The 19752-nt window shown below is 33.6% G+C and overlaps 3 protein-coding genes across 3 annotated transcripts; 2 read left to right on the forward strand and 1 right to left on the reverse strand.

Annotated features, from left to right (window-relative positions):
- The first annotated feature begins 754 nt into the window (after positions 1–754).
- Positions 755–1483, forward strand: LOC123922724 (F-box protein At2g35280-like). The gene has a single exon (XM_045975420.1). The coding sequence runs from the start codon at positions 755–757 to the stop codon at positions 1481–1483; it is 729 nt and encodes a 242-aa protein (XP_045831376.1).
- A 2031-nt stretch (positions 1484–3514) lies between these two features.
- Positions 3515–4871, reverse strand: LOC123923819 (protein STRICTOSIDINE SYNTHASE-LIKE 12-like). The gene is made up of 3 exons (XM_045976553.1): positions 4575–4871; positions 4219–4491; positions 3515–4131 (listed from the first exon to the last, which is right to left on the reverse strand). Exons 1-3 carry the CDS (start codon positions 4814–4816, stop codon positions 3636–3638), a joined length of 1011 nt encoding a protein of 336 aa, XP_045832509.1. The 5' UTR covers positions 4817–4871; the 3' UTR covers positions 3515–3635.
- A 10630-nt stretch (positions 4872–15501) lies between these two features.
- Positions 15502–17981, forward strand: LOC123923820 (serine/threonine-protein kinase OXI1-like). Its single transcript, XM_045976554.1, has 2 exons — positions 15502–16068; positions 16190–17981. The coding sequence occupies exons 1-2, from the start codon at positions 15668–15670 to the stop codon at positions 17094–17096; spliced, it is 1308 nt and encodes a 435-aa protein (XP_045832510.1). The 5' UTR covers positions 15502–15667; the 3' UTR covers positions 17097–17981.
- The last annotated feature ends 1771 nt before the right edge of the window (positions 17982–19752 follow it).

A 19752-nucleotide genomic window follows, 5' to 3' on the forward strand; every position in this document is an offset into this window, starting at 1 on the left:
TCATGACTATATGGCTACAAATAAAACAAACTTCTAAATCATATCTTTAAAAAAAAAACAAACTAATCCTAAATATTCTAAACAAAAATATAAATATTAAATTTTTTTCTTTTGTTACATAAATATTAAATTCTAATACTCCGTAGTACCTTATTTTAAATATAAATCTAAACTATATTTAAATCTTAAAAAAATATATTGAGACATATTTTTCTCAATATATATAGACATAACATTTAAGCACATGTATTTAGGTAGTATTTTTCGTACTTTATAAAAAAAAATTATTTTTTATTTTTATTAATTCTAAATATGGAAAAATCTAAAAGTTATCTTTAATTGGAAAACAAGTAATTAAAATAATTTTGTAAAAGAAAAAATATTAAATAATCGGTTTTAGTCTGAACAAACTGTTGAACACAACAACAACAGTTCAAAAACAAAAAAAATGTTGAATACCAACATCCAAATAAACCAATAACCCCCCCCTTTTTTTTTATTAACAATAGAGTATAAAATCTTTGATTATCAAAATAAAAAAACAAATTGACTAGTTTCTCTGTAACTTTTTTCTTTTCGGGGATTAGCCCCTCCATTCTATCAAAAAAAAAAAAAAAACTTCAATTATCTTTTAAAAAAAAAGCCCATGCACACATACAGCCGTAAAACAAATACAATCCTATATATATACACATCAAACCCATAACTCTCTTCAAGTTTGAAAGTTTTTGAGTTTTTCAATAACTCAAGAATCATGGCATCAAGAATAATATCGAAGAGGGGAAACAACAAGGGACGACATGTTTCCATTCAATCACTTCCAACGGACTTGTTAGCTGAGGTTGTTGCAACCGTCGCCTCTCAATCTTTTCTCGACCTTCACAACGTCAAAATCTCTTGCAAAGATTTTCTTCAAGCTACGAATCATAACTACAACTACGTGCTACAAAAAGTTTCTTTGGACAATTTTCCATTGATCCAATGGTTTCCTAATGAGAAAGCATTGACCTTTTTGAGACGTTGTGAGGAAAGTGAAAATATCGAAATCTTGTTTAGAGAAGGGTTACGTGAATACTTTAATTATCCAAATGGAAACATTGGTGGTCTTGAGAGATTACAAATTGCTGCTCAAAGGGGTCATAAGGAAGCAATGTATGTGTATGGTATGCTCTTGTTGTCTTCTGAAAATCACGAGTCAAGAAAACAAGGAATTGAGCACATGCGTTCTTTGAGGATGTCCAAATGTATCATGAGTTCAAGAAAGAAGGTGCAACATCTAACAAAATTTTTGTGGAAAAATAATGGGATGTTGGTGCGCAATCAAATTCCTCTATGCAAATTCAAGGAAACATGTAAGGGATGGAGAGTGAAGAAAGGTCGATGGCTATTATTGGATGATGAAGACGATGACATTCAATTGTGCGAAGATTGTAGATGGGATCATGAGTTAGAGTTCTTTTATCAATTATTTAATATTCGCTAGTTCTACTTTCTTTAAATTGTATCGATTGATTTTTTTAAGCCATGAAAATATTAAAACAGAAAGGATTGATTTGATTGATCCTAACCTATATAGTCAATAGTGTTTTCTTTTGATATGCATGATATTGATGGTTATATACTGGTCGTATTTTTCTCTATATTTATCACATCTTAATATTTGCAAATATATTTTTATATATGATTTTGATGAATAGAGCTTGAAACATTAAACTGATCTTATTGAATGACCTAGATAAAGAGACATGATATAATGTAAAGTAAGGAAGCAAAGAAATATAGTTATTCGACTCTAAATATAAACGAATGACTGAGAGGTAAAATTGGCATTGGCAAATAGAATTTGGCTAATCATAGGGCTATAATGCATAATCTAAGACATTGACCAAATGAAAGGAATTTCGGAACTATAAATTGCTCTTAAAGAGTTATGGCAATATTTTATATAATAGATTTTCCATAACAAATGAAAGATTTGGAATTTAATTGAATGTATGTATTCTTGTGATGAAATTAGTTGCAAGATACGGAGTATTTATTTATGTGTACACCAAAAGAAAATTATTTATATTAAATCTTTTCTCAACCCTAACCATATTAAATCTTCTAAAATATCAATTGTTTTTAGCTAAGCATAGTAAAAAAGAAAAATATTTAGTACTCAATAAAATCCCTATAAATCGATAATTTTATAACGTAATAAAGTCGTACACTTGCACCATATCAAGTTATCAATACTAGCTAACGACATGGCTATAGCAAATGTATTTATAGATTTGTTTAACTGTGAGAGCTAACTAAATCTAATTCGTTGACCTGCAAACCAATACACATTGTCGACCTAGCCACTACAAATCAATGTTTTAAGAACCGGACCGGACCAGCCGGTTCAACCGGTTCAACCGGGAACCGGACACAGCAGCGGTCCGGGCTAGTGTTGAGAACCGGTAGTCTGCAGAACCGGAAAAAAACCGCTTGAAACCGGTACGAACCGTCCGGAATCGTTCGAACCGGTGAACCGGGGGCGGTTTGAAAAAACCGGCCGGTTCGGAATCTTTTGAAAATTTAAAAAAAAAAAAAAAAAGGTAGCGATAAAACCCAAACCTGTTAACGGCGAACATTTTCTCCTTTTAGTAGTAAATCTGAAATCTGTTTTACTGGGACAGATCTTGCATGTTTGGTGGTTGTTCTATTTCTTTCCTTTCCCTTCTTCCTTCTTCTTGGATCTGATTTATTTTGTTCTATTGTTGTGTTGTTATTTTGGTTATAGAAAGTGGTTTGTTGTTGTTGTTGAAGATGGAGGTTGATTTGGGTTAATAGAGGTTAGAGGTGGTGATGGTGATGAATTTTCTATCCCCTTCGTTTTTTATTCTGTTTGTTCTTATCTTGTTTGTTCTTTTTGGGTTGAAGAACAAATTTGTTTTATTTTTTAATTTTATTCTGTTTTAAAATTTGAACCATAGGATTGATCTAACCATCCAGATTTGGAGAATGAGAGGATCCACTTTCCTTTTAGTCAACTAAATTGACTTTGATTTTAATCAACTAAATTGACTTTGATTTCAAATTTTTTAAGTGTTATTGTTTTTTTTAAAGATAAGTTATCTGGTTTAATAACTATATAGTTTTATTATAGAGATCGGTTCATTCCATCGGTTTAATCCGGTTTAAAGTTTAACAATTTCTATGAATTATGAATTTCGAATTTATGTATAATTATTTGGTATAAATTATGCATTTTGGATTTATGATTTCTTTATTTTAAGTTTTTAAATTTTCTATTTTGTTAATGTTACTTTATTAATTTGTTTATTAGTTGTGAAATAAGAAAGTTATATGAACGGTTCAATATAAACGGTTTAATAACGATTGAACCGGTCCGACCGGTTGACCCTTGAACCAATAGCCACACCGGTTCGACCTCCGGTCCGGTTCTTAAAACATTGCTACAAATAGAAATCACAACAGGATAAAAATACTTTAAAACATAAATTTAAAAGTAATAGATAAAACATTTTTTAAATAGCACAGTTTTATTAATGACTCCAAAACACAAACACAGGTGCACACTAAACAACATCCAGCTGCAGCATATAACCATACAAAGGTAGCAGTGAGTAAATGTTTAAAGCATTTCACAAGAGGGTGGTAAAAATGGTAGCATAAGAAGCTTGCAGGGAACCAGAATAGAGTGTTCCATTATAGTCTTGAATCTCACTAGCTGATTCAGTACCATACTCAGAAATAAGAGACACAATCTGTAAAATTATACGATTCTCGCTCACTTTGACTCCGGTAGGAAAATTTATATTTCTTTGAAATATTGGTGACCTAAAAATACCATTCACCGAAATCCAAAATTGGTCTCGTGAATTTCTCTTGATGTTATTTGGACTTCCAGCAAGTGGCATGAATAATTCTGATGAAAATGCATTGGGTCCTTTAAGCCACACTCTTTGAATTCGGTTTGCCAGATATTCACCAACAAGAACAAATGAGCCGTCGCTGCTAACTGCCACACCAGATGGCATCGCAAGATTTCCTAGCAACACGGTCGTTTGGTCGGTGCTTGGATCATATTTAAGTAGGCTTCCTGATTTATCTTCACTGTCTATCAGTGTCTCGAAATCTCTACAAAAAAATCATGTAACATATTTCATTACTTAATTGCATGAACTAATAAAATGTGCTATAAGCTGACCTGAAAATTATACTTACTTGAACCGAAAATTTGTGCTAGCTTCGGTAAAATAGACGATTCCAGTTTCAGGATCTACATCCAAACCATCGGTAAACCTAGTAGCATATGCATTTTCAGATCCAAATATATGTGTTACATTCTCTCCACCAGGAGCAACCTTAACAAGTCCAAAATAAGCATCGGCTACATACAAATCGCCTGTCTGCTGATTGAAACCCAATCCTAAAGGCCGTCCACATGTTGCCTGGAGTTCTGAGAAATCAGCAAGGCCATCACAGAGTGTCTTGTCCCTGAAAAAACAAAATATTAGCATTTATAAAACTCATATTAGGCTTTTCATCAAGCTAAGTTGATAAAGGATTTATATATTTACCTGTTTCTAGATGTGGAAGCATATTCTATAAATCCTTCATCTTGACCAATATATTTGAAAATCCGTCCATCGGAGGAGCCAACATAAGGTCCTCCGCCAGTTAAATCAAATGCCAGTGACTCTGGTCCTGTCAGTGGCGATGGTAGCTGAAGCCTTTTCTGTAATATAGCTTCTGATGATGAAGAGCACATGAGGAAGATCACAAGAGTTGCTGTGATCACAACCATAGCCATATTCAACATGATTGATCGCAAATAATTAACAAGTTTAATGAACTTTGATGTTATTAACGTTGTAAGGTGTGAGTCCTAACTATGAACTCAACAATGTATTTATAGGCACAGCATCATGCTATGCATGCAGTGCCAGTAGGTGATAAATGTGATGCCAACTCATCCTTGATTAACTTATTGAATAGAACACACGCAAATTGAGACTTCTTCTGTCAAAAGAAACGTTCATTACAAGTTTTGATTGCTTAAGTGATTATGTCTTTGTTGGGTCACGAGGGGTAGTTAGGGAATCATCCACATTAGGTTCAGAGCAACTATACAAGTGAGTTGGACATCACACTTTAAACCAAAACCTTAAGGCGAGTATTCAATTCATTATGCTCCCCCTCAAGCGGAAGCTTCTTTCATCCATACACTTGTGTCGGGAAGATTTTCGATACAAGGAGCCGGTCGAACTCTTCGTCGAGCCATCGACTTTGATACCAAAGTTGGGTCACGAGGGTGTTTGGGAATCATCACATTGGGCACTCAACAACTACATAAGTGCGTTGGACATCACATCTTAACCCAAAACCTGACGTTAGATTTATGGTCCTCTTACTTATAAATCACTAAGAGTGTGTTTGGATGGGGGAATTTTTTGAGGTAAAATAATGTTTTGAGGGAATTCAAATGATTTGAGGTGAATTCCATTGTTTGGATGGAAATTTGAAGAATTTTCAAAATGATGGAAATTTATGAAGTATTTTGTACAAGTTAAATTTAGAGAATTTCAAAATGACACCTAAAACCAAAGAATTTGAAATTTCTTCTTCTCTATAAACATTTAAAAATTACTAATTGATAGTAAAACCTAAAATTAGCCGAAAAACCTAAAATCAACGATAAACGCTAAATCGGCCGAAAATCCAAAAAAATCGGCAGAAAAAACCTAAAATCGGCCAAAAGCCCAAAAATCGACTATAAACTCTAAAATCAGCCGAAAACCCAAAAAATTGGCAGAAAAACCTAAAATCGGCCAAAATTCCAAAAATCGACTAGAAACCCTAAAATCGGCTGAAAACCCAAAAAATCGGCCGAAAAACCAAAAATCGGCCGAAAACCTTAAATCGGACAAAATCCAAAAAATCGACTATAAACCCTAAAATCGGCCGGCAACCCGAACAATCGGCAGAAAAACCTAAAATCGGTCAAAATTCTAAAAATCGACTGTAAACCCTAAAATCGGCCGAAAACCCAAAAAATCGGCCGAAAAACCAAAAATCGACCCAAAACCCAAAATCGGCCAACATCCAAAAAAAATCACCAATTTTTTTTGGTAAGTAATTATACCTTAAAGGTGAATAAGTGGAGTGTTTGCGGCTCGAATTCCTGCATATATTTTCTTTACTCATAAACAACAGTTTTTTTTTTTTTCTCCATCATATCATTTTCAATTTAATAATAATTTGCTAATCTCTCTCTACCAAAGATAATTTAATAATAATTATATCCAGTATATTTTAAAAAAATACTCGGTGTAATTTTGCTTATAAAGTATTACGGATGGAGTATTATTTTAACAATTGTTTTACGATAATTTTTATAATATGCCGGGAAAGAAAGAGTAAATAATGCTATAGACTAAAGATAATTTTCTTTCTCTAATTTTTTGTTAATCTCAGTCTTTACATGTTACACTTATTTTTATCTTTCTAATTTCCATTGGTGTGAATATAAAAAAATAGGATAAAAAAGACTTCACTATTAGTGTTATTGTCACATTGTGTAAAGTCAAATTCAGTTGGATTTTGTGTGCAAAAAAAAGACTTGACTACATTAATACAACACACTTTCAATCACTCAATCAATAATTGAATTGAAATTTGTAAATAATAAAATAAATAATTTATTTAATTTATTTTAAGAATTGAATGCGATGGAGAATCACCACTTGTTGCACCCATACATTCATCATCATCCATGTACCGGGCCATGGACCACGGTGTGATTTGTTATGGCCCAATACGAAAAAGCCCAATAGGAGCATCTAAAGGAGAAGCGTGAAAACAACCATGAAAAACACATGATAAGCATGATCCACCATGACTTGGAGAAGAAGGAAGAAACTTGGAGAAGAAGGAAGAAGCTTGGAGAAGAAGGAAAAGTAACCGCCCACTACCCATGAATTTCTCTCCAAGCAAGGCGGTTATCAAGCAACAAGAAGGAGATATTTTGTCTATAAATAGGATCTTCTTCAAGAGAACAGGGGAGGGTCATTGGGAGAAACCACCATACTTTCATTCTTGTAAAGAGACAATTCTTTCATTCTTGTAAACTTAATCAATTTTTTCTCTGATCATATTTGTATCAATTATCAATCTTGAATAATACAAACCCCCTATGTGAGGATCTTCATCTGACTTATAAAACTCCCAGGGTTGTTGGGATTAAACCAAGTGTAATCACACCAGTTAATCAATAATATAACCCCCTTTAGTTTTTACCAGAACATTTTGGCGCCCACCGTGGGGCGTCAGAAACAGAAAATAAATCAGGGTTGAGAGGCCTTGGCGTCACCCGTAGGGGGAGTCAGAAACAGAAAATAAATCAGGGTTGAGAGGTCTTGGCGTCACCCGTAGGGGGCGTCAGAAACAGAAAATAAATCAGGGTTGAGAGGCCTTCGCGTCACCCGTAGGGGGCGTCAGAAACAGAAAATAAATCAGGGTTGAGAGGCCTTGGCGTCACCCGTAGGGGGCGTCAGAAACAGAAAATAAATCAGGGTTGAGAGGCCTTGGCGTCACCCGTAGGGGGCGTCAGAAACAGAAAATAAATCAGGGTTGAGAGGCCTTGGCGTCACCTGTAGGGGGCGTCAGAAACAGAAAATAAATCAGGGTTGAGAGGCCTTGGCGTCACCCGTAGGGGGCGTCAGAAACAGAAAATAAATCAGGGTTGAGAGGCCTTGGCGTCACCCGTATGGGGCGTCAGAAACAGAAAATAAATCAGGGTTGAGAGGCCTTGGCGTCACCCGTAGGGGGCGTCAGAAACAGAAAATAAATCAGGGTTGAGAGGCCTTGGCGTCACCCGTAGGGGGCGTCAGAAACAGAAAATAAATCAAGGTTGAAAGGCCCTGGCGCTACCTGTAAACCTTACGAGTAGGGTACGTCAAAAACAGAAAATAAAACAAGGTTGAAAGGCCCTGGCGCTACCTGTAAACCTTACGAGTAGGGTACGTCAAAAACAGAAAATAAAACAAGGTTGAAAGGCCCTGGCGTTACCTGTAAACCTTACGAGTAGGGGGCGTCAAAAACAGAAAATAAAACAAGGTTGAAAGGCCCTGGCGTTACCTGTAAACCTTACGAGTAGGGGGCGTCAAAAACAGAAAACAAAACAAGGTTGAAAGGCCCTGGCGTTACCTGTAAACCTTACGAGTAGGGGGCGTCAAAAACAGAAAACAAAACAAGGTTGAAAGGCCTTGGCGTTACCTGTAAACCTTACGAGTAGGGGGCCCCAGAAAAAGAAAATATACAGCGAAGAAAGGCAGGATTATCAACACCACCAACAGGAAAGGCTTACACACAGTCAAAACAAGGCGATTCACCATAACGTCAAGCCATAAGATTCTAAAAGCAAGAAGGACACAACCAAACCGTTCGTCATGCAGCAAAACTAGGTGACATATCGCCATACCAGCTACAATCGCCAAAAAGGCAACAGGTATAAAGTCATTCTCAAACGATTCATAACCATAGTTAAAGAGCTAAAGACATTACAGGTGCAAAGTTAAAAATTTTCAAAGGCAAGATTATTTTCAACACCAGACACAAAGTATAGTGGAAGGGCGAATCCGAGCAGTGCCAATTCTTTCTAAATCGCCAAGAAACAACAGTTACCAAATAAGGCGTGCAAGCCTGACAGTACGAAAATCAACTACAACAAAGAAGCAGAAGTTACTAGCCACAAAGTTTCAATTTGTTTTCAAGAAGGAAAGGCGAACCGCGAAATACGAAGAGGCGAGATTGGTGACAACGCTAGCTTGAAAATGCAAATACAATGAAAAAAAAGAGGAAGGGCGACTTGCCAACTTGCTCAAAGTCGCCAAGAAACAATGACAACAATATTCAAAGCCACAAATGGTGTACATCAAGATATTCAAAAGTCATAGAAGGGCGTACAAATTATCTAAGAAATATCAACAACAAAAGGAAGGACAAGGCGACAAGCAAACAAAGAGTATGAGTCAACAATAAATAGGCGACATAGAACAACACCGAGGCATAATAATTGCCAAGTGATTTCAACCAAAAGCACTTCGCCTTCTTGAAGCCTCGTGCTTGGGGGGCTGTGTACCGGGCCATGGACCACGGTGTGATTTGTTAAGGCCCAATACGAAAAAGCCCAATAGGAGCATCTAAAGGAGAAGCGTGAAAACAACCATGAAAAACACATGATAAGCATGATCCACCATGACTTGGAGAAGAAGGAAGAAACTTGGAGAAGAAGGAAGAAGCTTGGAGAAGAAGGAAAAGTAACCGCCCACTACCCATGAATTCCTCTCCAAGCAAGGCGGTTATCAAGCAACAAGAAGGAGATATTTTGTCTATAAATAGGATCTTCTTCAAGAGAACAGGGGAGGGTCATTGGGAGAAACCACCATACTTTCATTCTTGTAAAGAGACAATTCTTTCATTCTTGTAAACTTAATCAATTTTTTCTCTGATCATACTTGTATCAATTATCAATCTTGAATAATACAAACCCCCTATGTGAGGATCTTCATCTGACTTATAAAACTCCCAGGGTTGTTGGGATTAAACCAAGTGTAATCACACCAGTTAATCAATAATATAACCCCCTTTAGTTTTTACCAGAACAATCCATATTTCATCTTCTTCTTTCATTCTCTCTCTATAATTTCTTCTTCTTCTTCTTCTTCTTCTTCTTCTATCTATCTATGATAATGATGATGATGAAAGTGAGAAACTTTAACTTCAATCCAAAGCTAAAACAGTGAAAAATAAACACCAAAAAAAACAATAAAAATCATATTTTTATTTTCATTATGGAGTCAAAGGGTCTTCGTTTCATGACCCACCAATCAATTTTCACCATGGTTGGATCTGGGAACCTTGATGGGTTAAAGAAACTGTTAGAGAAGCTGAAAAACGAAGATGATGATGATAATAGTAATAATGGGTCATCATCATCATCATCACCTATCTCTGTTTCTGATGTTATGTCTCTTCAAAACGATCATGGTGAAACACCACTTTACATAGCTGCAAACCATAATCTGAAGGAAGTTTTCACCTTTTTGCTCAAATTGTGTGATTTTGAGATTCTCAAGATTCGTTCCAAGTCTGATATGAACGCTTTTCATGTTGCAGCTAAGCGTGGCCATTTGGGTATTCTACATAAACAATTGAGGAAACCCTAAACCCGTAGAAGTAGAACCGTTGAAAACAAACTATGGCGGAAAAAACACTCATCATCGTTCAATTAAATGGTAATTGAACTAAAATAGTGATAAACATTGAGAAAGCATCGGAAAATTGAGGATTAATTAGGATCGATTAACTGAAAGATTAAGATTAGCGAGTTTTTTTTCTCTCGTCATTCTAGTCATTTTTCAATGTATTTCAAGCTTCAAATCTATGATTTTTTCTCAATGTATTTCAAACTTCAAGTCTATAATTTTCTTTCAATGTACGCGAAGCTTAAAAAACCATTTTCAAACATAGATAAAGGACGAATAAAATGATGAGAAAAAAAAATAAAGACCTAAATCATGACTTGAAATAAATTAAAGGGTTAAAAGTGTTATTTTGTCAAATTTTTAATATTATATGTTGTACTATTATTTTACCATTCTTTACAATATTAATATTTACAAAAAAAATACATTTTATAATTTGAATATCCGAAAACCAATCCAATTTTTTTTAAACCACACTAAATTGAATTAGATTGGATTTTTTTCATCTTTCATCCGAAATCAAAACGAACCATAAGTGATTTTTTTTTTATTGAAAGAATATCACTCACAGTTCACACCATTGAGTATCAATACATTTGAAAAAGAGGAGTTTTCTTCGAAACACGAGATATATGGGTATGCAAACAAAACAGTAAAACCGACCATATCTTTTTCCTATTATGATTCTATAGTTTCACATTTTAAGGCATGCTATGCTTTCTTCAGGAAAACTGTTGTCGCAAGTGTGAGGTGAGTTAAGTCTCACATTGCTTAGAAAAGCGGAGATTTAGAGTGTGTTTGGATGAGAGATTCTAGAAATTCAAGGAATTTTAAATACTAGGCAATTCAATTGATTCAATTGAATTCCCTTGATTTTCAAATTCCAGTGTTTGGATAAAGTGTTGAAATTTCATCAATCGTAAAATTCTTTGTTTGGATAATGTAATTGAATTTCCTTCATTTAATTTTATTTATTTTAATAAAATCGACCCTAAACCCAAAAATTGGCCGAAAAACCGAAAAAATCGGCGGAAAAACCTAAAATCGCTCAAAAAACATAAATCGGCTGAAAAACCTAAAATCGACCAAAAGCCCTAAAATCGACTATAAACTCTAAAATCGGCTGAAAACCCAAAAAAATAATCGAAAACCCAAAAATCGACCCTAAACCCAAAAAATCGGCCTAAAAACCTAAAATCAGCAAAAAAACCCAAAAATCAACTATAAACCCTAAAATCGATCGAAAAACCCAAAAATCGACTATAAACCCTAATATTGGCCGAAAAATGGGTTTATAGTCGATTTTAGGTTTTTCGGCCGATTTTGGGGTTTATAGCCGATTTCAGGATTTTGGGTCGATTTTAGGTTTTCGGCCGAGTTTTTTCGGTTTAGGGACGATTTTAGATTCTTCGGCCGATTTTTTGGATGTTGGCCGATTTTGGTTTTTCGGTCGATTTTTTGGGTTTTCAGCCGATTTTAGGGTTTATAGTCGATTTTTGGAATTTTGGCCGATTTTAAGTTTTTCTGCCGATTTTTAGGGTTGCCGGCCGATTTTAGGGTTTATAGTCGATTTTTTGGATTTCGGCTGATTTTAGGTTTTCGGCTGATTTTTTGGGTTTTCGGTCAATTTTTGGTTTTTCGGTCGATTTTTTGGGTTTTCAGCCGATTTTAGGGTTTATAGTCAATTTTTGGAATTTTGGCCGATTTTAGGTTTTTCTGCCGATTTTTCGGGTTGCCGGCCGATTTTAGGGTTTATAGTCGATTTTTTGGATTTTGGCCGATTGTAGGGTTTCGGCCGATTTTTTGCTTTTTCGGTCGTTTTTTGGTTTTTCGGCCGATTTTAGGGTTTATAGTCGATTTTATGTTTTTTCTGCCGATTTTAGGGTTTATAGTCGATTTTTGGGCTTTTGGCCGATTTTAGGTTTTTTCTGCCAATTTTTTGGATTTTCGGCCGATTTAGCGTTTATCGTCGATTTTAGGTTTTTCGGCTAAGTTTAGGTTTTATGATCAATTAGTAATTTTTAAAAGTTTATAGAGAAGAAGGAATTTCAAATTCTTTGGTTTTAGGTGTCATTTTGAAATTCTATAAATTTAACTTGAACAAAATACTTAATAAATTTCCATCATTTCGAAAATTCTTCAAATTTTCATCCAAACAATGGAATTCACCTCAAATCATTTGAATTCCCTCAAAACATTACTTTACCTCAAAAAATTCCCTCATCCAAACACACTGTTAGGTTTTTCCACCGATTTTTTCGGTTTTTCGGCCAATTTTTGGGTTTAGGGTCGATTTTATTAAAATAAATAAAATTAAATGAAAGAAATTCAATTACATTATCCAAACAAAGAATTTTACAATTGATGGAATTTCAACACTTTATCCAAACACTGAAATTTGAAAATCAAGGGAATTCAATTGAATCAATTGAATTGCCTGGTATTTAAAATCCCTTGAATTTCTAGAATCCCTCATCCAAACACACTCTAAATACTCTAGACTTTAAGTAAAATTCAATATCATGTCATATTTTATATTAATTTATATATAAAAAAATTCAAATATAATTTTGAGTGAATTTTATCTATAAAGTACAAATAACCAGCCAAATTAAACTTTAAGAGTAGTAATTTTTTTAGGCTTAATTAGTAAAATGGTCCCTTAAAGATATTTTTGGTTTCAGATTGGTCCCTTAAAGAAAAAAAAAGGTCTGAATAGGTTCCTTAAAGAAAAAAAAGGTCCAAATAGGTCCCTTAAAGACATCTCCGTTAATCAGTTTGGTCCCTAAAAAAAGGTCCGAATAGGACCAAACTGATTAACGAATATGTCTTTAAGGGACCTATTCAGACCTTTTTTCTTTAAGGGACCTATTCAGACTCAAACCTTTTTTTCTTTAAGGGACCAATGTGAAACCAAAAATGTAAGGGACCATTTTACTAATTAAGTTTTTTTTTTTTACCTTACATTAATCATGATTGAATATTTACAACAAATAGTGTCACACTATAGATCGTGCAATTGACAACTTTTTGTGTATTTTTAAAAAATTAGATGAACTGCATCCACCTGTGTGTAGCAATAACTGATCATATACAAGCTAGAGCCACTTTATAAAACCATTAGTCACCTAAGATTTGCATATCCACTAAAAAAAAAGTCACCTGAGATGAGTGTAATTCATGATGTTACACCACAGCTGTCGACGGCAACAAATTAATAGGAATTCATTTCATGTACAAAGTCTAATTTAATAGTTAACTAAGTAGGCCTTCATTTATAGGATTAATTTAAAAATCAAAGTATAAGGTTCAAAAATGTTTTGCTTAACAAAAGATGGCAAATGCTAACCTATAAAGAAGGCTGAAGTTAAAGATGGAAAAATAAAACTTCTAGTGGTTGCAGCTGTATAGCACTTATGAAGAAGAAAAAAAGATTAATATTAATGATCACTCAACAGTAATAGTTAGGCCTTGAACAAGTGCTTTTTTAGTAAGGGGAAGTAAACAAAATGGAAACAAAACAAACCAATTATCCGAAGTTTTCTCAAGACATTCGTTGCATCGGCAAGCAACACATGTGTTATTGGTAGAAGGAAGAAGCCACACAACTTAGAATTAATCTCTAACTAAGTATTATATTTAGCTAACCAATACACATATTCATTTTTCTCTTTAGAAAGATGAGAAAACAATAAGGATCAATTATACGTTCCAAAAATACGAATAACTAATAACATGCAATTGTGCGAGGGTGAAAGTTATTGTCATCTTAAGATCAATAATTGATTTGGAATTAGATTCCAATGTAATGGTGCGATAGTGCTTGCCTAATTAAGTCTCAAGTCAATTAAAGTCCTTTAAAAATAACATAAAGTTTTGCCATTTAGAAGCACGACCACGACTAGACGATTAAGAGAAATGTTTGTGATTTTTTTTTTGTTGAGAGACTCCTCGAAGAGTTTCTTATTTATAAGAAAGTTTCCAACTAAAATTTAGAATTTTTTAACATAAAATGAATTATTTATGAATTTCTTTTAAAAAATTCGAATAACATATACTAGTTGAATAAAAAGCAGAGACAAAAAATCTTACAAAAAATGTTTGAGAGACCAAAACTTGCTATAATTTTTTATAGGCACCGAAAACAAAATTTAAAATATTTACTAGACTAAATACATATTTAACTCTTTGTTTTATAATAAATTGTTCTCAGACTATTTTCAATGAACTATATGTGTTGCTTAATAACAAAGCTAAAGACTATTTTTCTTCATAAACATGCTGAAGCAAAGATTAAAGACCGTTTCCATATGGTAAAAGGAAGAAAATATAGAAAAATTCGACTATTAATTAATTAATTGGTAGACTATGTGATTCTCACTAACTAGCCATCATCATATACATTCTTCCACTAATCTATTTATTTTTTAATAAGAAAAAAACATATTTCTACGAGAAAAAAAACACATATAAGGAGGCTTTTTGTTTATGTACTCCATCCCATCTTAATTATAAACTAAAATTTACGTTTTAGATTTATTAAATAACGTTACACTCGGGTTAAAGAGATGAAATAAATGAAAAAATGTTTGAAAATCAAATTCAATTTAATTCAAATTAATGGGATATAATAATAGTAATAATAATTATTCCTCCGAATCTTAATTATAAGCAAAATAATTCAATAAATCTAAAAAATGGAATTTTGCATTTTTACTTATAGTTAAGTCCGATAACTATTACTCCATCTAGTCCTTAATACAAGAAATAATTTATTTTCTAAATTCATAAAACGTTCAATATATTTGCTATATTTTTTAGTTCAAATATATCATGAATTTAAAAAGTTAATTTAGTATCATACCCCCACTACTTTGAATTGAATTGAATTTGATTTTCAAACATTCCATTATTCCAATATTCCATCCCCTAGCCCGAGTGGAACGGATTCTAGAAGTCACAGTCACACGCAATTCTCAAACCCACCATTTGCTGTCTCTTGGGCATCACGTTCTCACTTTCTACTTTCTAACTCCCAACGCTAACGTAACGCTGTTATTTCTTCATCACACTACATCACAAATCACAACCAAAAAATTAAATAATACAACTATATACAGTACTACTACAATTATACATTTATTAATTATTACAGTCAATATTTATCACGTCATCACTCACGTGTCACAATTTTACGCGGTTCAAACCATATATAAAGTTCAATTTACTCACATGATGAATGTTGAATTCTTGTCCCACAAGAAAGTAAGCAACAACAACAACACCACCAAGCACGGTTCAACCATTATAAAACCTCTAAACACCACACAACAAAACAAACCACACTTCAAAGTTACAAAAACTACTCTGTTTTTTTTTCTTCCCGGTAACCGGTCAGCTGCACCATGAACAGCAGCGAAAACAACCAAAACAGCACAGTAAAATCGTTAGATTTCAATAACTTAAAAGTTATCTCCGCCGTGGGACGCGGCGCCAAAGGCATCGTGTTCCTCGCAACAACCGGTAACCAGTCATCTAACGAGTGTGTTGCTCTTAAAGTAATATCAAAAGATCTTTTAAATCAGAAGAAATCAAAGAACAATCCAGAAGGTTCTGGAGAGTATAAGAGAGCTTCATTTGAACAAGAAGTGCTACGTCGTTTTGATCATCCACTTTTGCCACGGTTGCGTGGTGTTTTCGAAACGGAGAAAATCGTTGGATTCGCCATTGATTATTGCCATGGCGGTAATCTCCATTCTCTCAGAAAGAAACAATCTGAGAAAATGTTCTCCAATGACGCTATTAGGTAACAATTTTTCTCAAACTAAATTGTTGTTTATTGAGATTCAGGTCTTGTTGCTTCGATTCGTCTGATTATAAAGCACTATATGTATTTTTTTAATTAGATTTTGATTTTTGTTGTGAAGGTTTTATGCAGCTGAATTGGTTCTAGCATTGGAATATCTTCATGATTCAGGAATAGTGTATAGAGATTTGAAGCCAGATAACGTGATGATTCAAGAAAACGGTCACATAATGCTAGTAGATTTCGATCTATCTACAAAGCTGAAACCTAAATCGCCACTTCAATCACTGAGTCATGACTCGTCAGATAGATCTAATTCTTCGAAGGAGAAACACGCGAATAAGCGATTGTTTTCGCGATTCTACCGTTGTAACTCGGGGATCTCGCCGTGTGACTCGGATTTTGAATTGCAAAATAGTGTGAACTCGATGAAACGGAACGAATCGGAATCGGTTGAGAAATCGAACTCGTTCGTTGGAACGGAAGATTACGTGGCACCTGAAATTGTAAACGGAAAAGGTCATGGTTACGAAGTTGATTGGTGGTCGTTAGGTGTCGTATTGTACGAAATGTTGTACGGAACGACGCCGTTTAATGGGATAAATAGGAAAGAAACGTTTTACAGGATTTTGTCAAAAGAACCTGAGTTAACGGGAGAGAAAACGGCGTTAAGGGATTTGATTAGGAAATTGTTGGAAAAGGATCCTGACCGTAGGATCAAGGTAGATGAAATCAAGGGTCATGATTTCTTTAAAGGAGTAAAGTGGGACACGGTGTTGCAATTAGCAAGACCACCTTATATTCCTCCTTTGATTGAAGTTGAGAATGAGAAAACTGTGGGGTATAGTAAAAGCTATGTGGAGGTGTTTGTTCATGAAGTGTTTTTTCCTAAGGGTGATGATGGTAATAATGAAGAGAAAAAGAGTAATAAAATGGAAGAAAAGAAGGGTAATGGTGAGGAAAAGAAGGTGTGGATTGATAAGTTGAGTAGTAGTCTCAATGAGGATGATGATTTTTTAATTTTTTGATGAGATTTTTTTTTATATATAAGTATTTATTTTTGTAGATTATATATTATTAGGCATAATCTTAGTTCTAACTATAATATTATTTTTTGTTTATAGAAGAAATGATAAATATAACATGAAATCTCACACAATGACACAAATGAAAGAATTATAGTCTATGATAATAAAAGCAGTATGGTTCTAGCAAGTAAGCAAATTAGTGTTGCTGTTCTGTTACTCAAGGTGGTTGAATCCCACCCGATAAAGGCATAGGCGGCGATACTGTGATGGAAAGTCCTTCTTTTAGTCCCCGACTTTTTCTTAGGATGGATGTAGATATAATTAAGTCATCTCTTGGCGAATCTAGAACGCTACGAATATTCGGTTAAATATTTTAGTATTTGTCTAATGAATTAGTGTTTACATATAAATGTTACATAATTTTAAGTAAGAAAAAAGATTAGATATAGTAGACTATATGGTTAAAAAAAATATAATAGACTATTTGACAAGGTCTATAAACTACTTTGTTATTTATATGAGACCTAGCACAAATTTTTGACTGAAATTCACATTGAAAATTATTAATTTTAAAATCACATATCTTATGTAATTTAGTGGAAGTTAAAGATCCAATTATATGTGACAATCTCTTTTGATTGAAAATTTCTCTCCTTAATCCCTCATTTGTTTCAAAATAACATGTTTACTTGTCAAAAGTAAAATAAAAAGTTGTGTAGGAGATAAAGGGTTTCATTATTACCATAGCTGTATTTTATGAATCATGGTCAAAAGTTAGAAAAAAATGGAGACCAATCTATGAAGTACTATTCCATTGTCACCCACCGTGGCTGTATATATGACTAATTCATTATGAAAATAAAGAATGAAAGAGGTTTTGGTGTCTTTTGTTTTAATTTTCAAACTTAGGACTGTATGTTTCTTTATGAAGGAAAATAACTAAATGAATAATAAATATTCGCACTATAGCTTTATGACTTTATCTAAGCATTAAGCGCCATCCTTGACATTTCATACATGCATGATGCATGCATATATAGTTTTGGGTCAAATTTTTATTCATTTAAACTTTTTGTTGAATATTTTTTTTACAGATTTATAATGTGTACGTAGTGTACTTTGCTCCAAATATTCCACACATTGTAAATTTGTGGTTGGTGTTGTTAGATTTTTGGAATTTGAATGCAGTAGAACTTTGTCAAAGTTAACCATGGTGTGTGCATGCATGTCATCGATCATTTTCCCATTTGTGATATTTTTCTCAAATAATGGTAACGAGGAAAATACTAGAATGAAGAAAACCATGGGGCAATGAAGAAAATAACTATTGAATATTTCTAAATAAACAATTTTTTTAAAAAAATACATTGTATGTATTGTAAAAAAAATGATTGACATACATAATTATAGATTCTACAAATAAGGACCGAAACAACATAATTAGAGGCCTAAAATATATTCTATTGTGAGGCCTTCTAGAAAAAAAAAATGTAAAGTTGTATGAAAAATAAATAGAAAATCTAAATTTTACTAAGGTTGAGATTAAAATCGAGTCAAAAAGGATTTGAGACCTTCAACTTCACCAACTTAACTGGAAAATACTAAAAATTTAATTGTCACATTTATATTTATAACTAAATTGAACTATTTTGAGGCCCTTTGTTTTCATCCAAAATTTTGGGACCTAAAATCCTTACTTGGGTTGCTCGGCCATTGGGCTGGCGGCTATGGCACAAATCATTCAACCATTGAAGCTCAAGCATGTAATCAGACCATGAACAATGAAGCTCAACTTCTTAGTGTCACGCAAGATGAAAGACAAAATGGTAATCATAGTTACATACCACAAAACAAATTATAAAGTGGTTGAACAAATTATAAACATATCTAAATTCAAAAAGGAGGTGCTAATTTCAATTTGGTATAGTGCTCTTGGAGTCTCTTGTAATTCAAATTGAATTCTTGTTCTTTCTTTTCGAGGCTGGAAGTTTTCTCAAGGATTTCCACAGCTTCTGAAGATATACTTTTGACTTCTTTCATAATATCGACTCTTTTTTCGTGACATTTCGAACAAGTATCTTTCAAAAGAGACTTTTCTTGATGAAGTTTATTTACTTGCTGCTTAAGCAATTGAATTTGTGTTTGTATATCCTCAATTTGATGATCTATATCTCTGATTTTATTCTGGCCAGCAGCAATTGATTCAGAAAATCTCTTCATCTTGTCCTTGGAAGCCTGAAGTTTCGACATTGTATTTTTGTGGTTCACTTCAAGCTCTTGAAGAGAATCTGCATTATCTCGACTACCATCAATGATGATTTCGGCTTCATTGAAGATTTTAGTGAGCTCAGTAAGACCCAAAACGTGTTTCTTAGACAGTTCATCGACCCTATCATCGAGTTCAAATAATAAACCTTTTACCTTTTCTCTACGGTTCATGTCATTTGGCAGATATTTTAAAAGGTTACTCGAAAAAACTAGATGTCTTAAGTCATCAAGCAGTGTATTAATTGGGTCCATCTCAACTTGAGTAGCTTTTGCTTGTTTTGTAGATTGTGAGGTCTTTGAGGAAAAACTGAGTTCACCTGAAAGGAGTTTCTCCATCATGGCTAGAGGGTCCTCTTCAATAATTAAGTTGCTTGTATTTAGAATAATC

Source organism: Trifolium pratense, linkage group LG4, assembly GCF_020283565.1.
Source record: "Trifolium pratense cultivar HEN17-A07 linkage group LG4, ARS_RC_1.1, whole genome shotgun sequence".
Classification (NCBI taxonomy): Eukaryota; Viridiplantae; Streptophyta; class Magnoliopsida; order Fabales; family Fabaceae; genus Trifolium; species Trifolium pratense.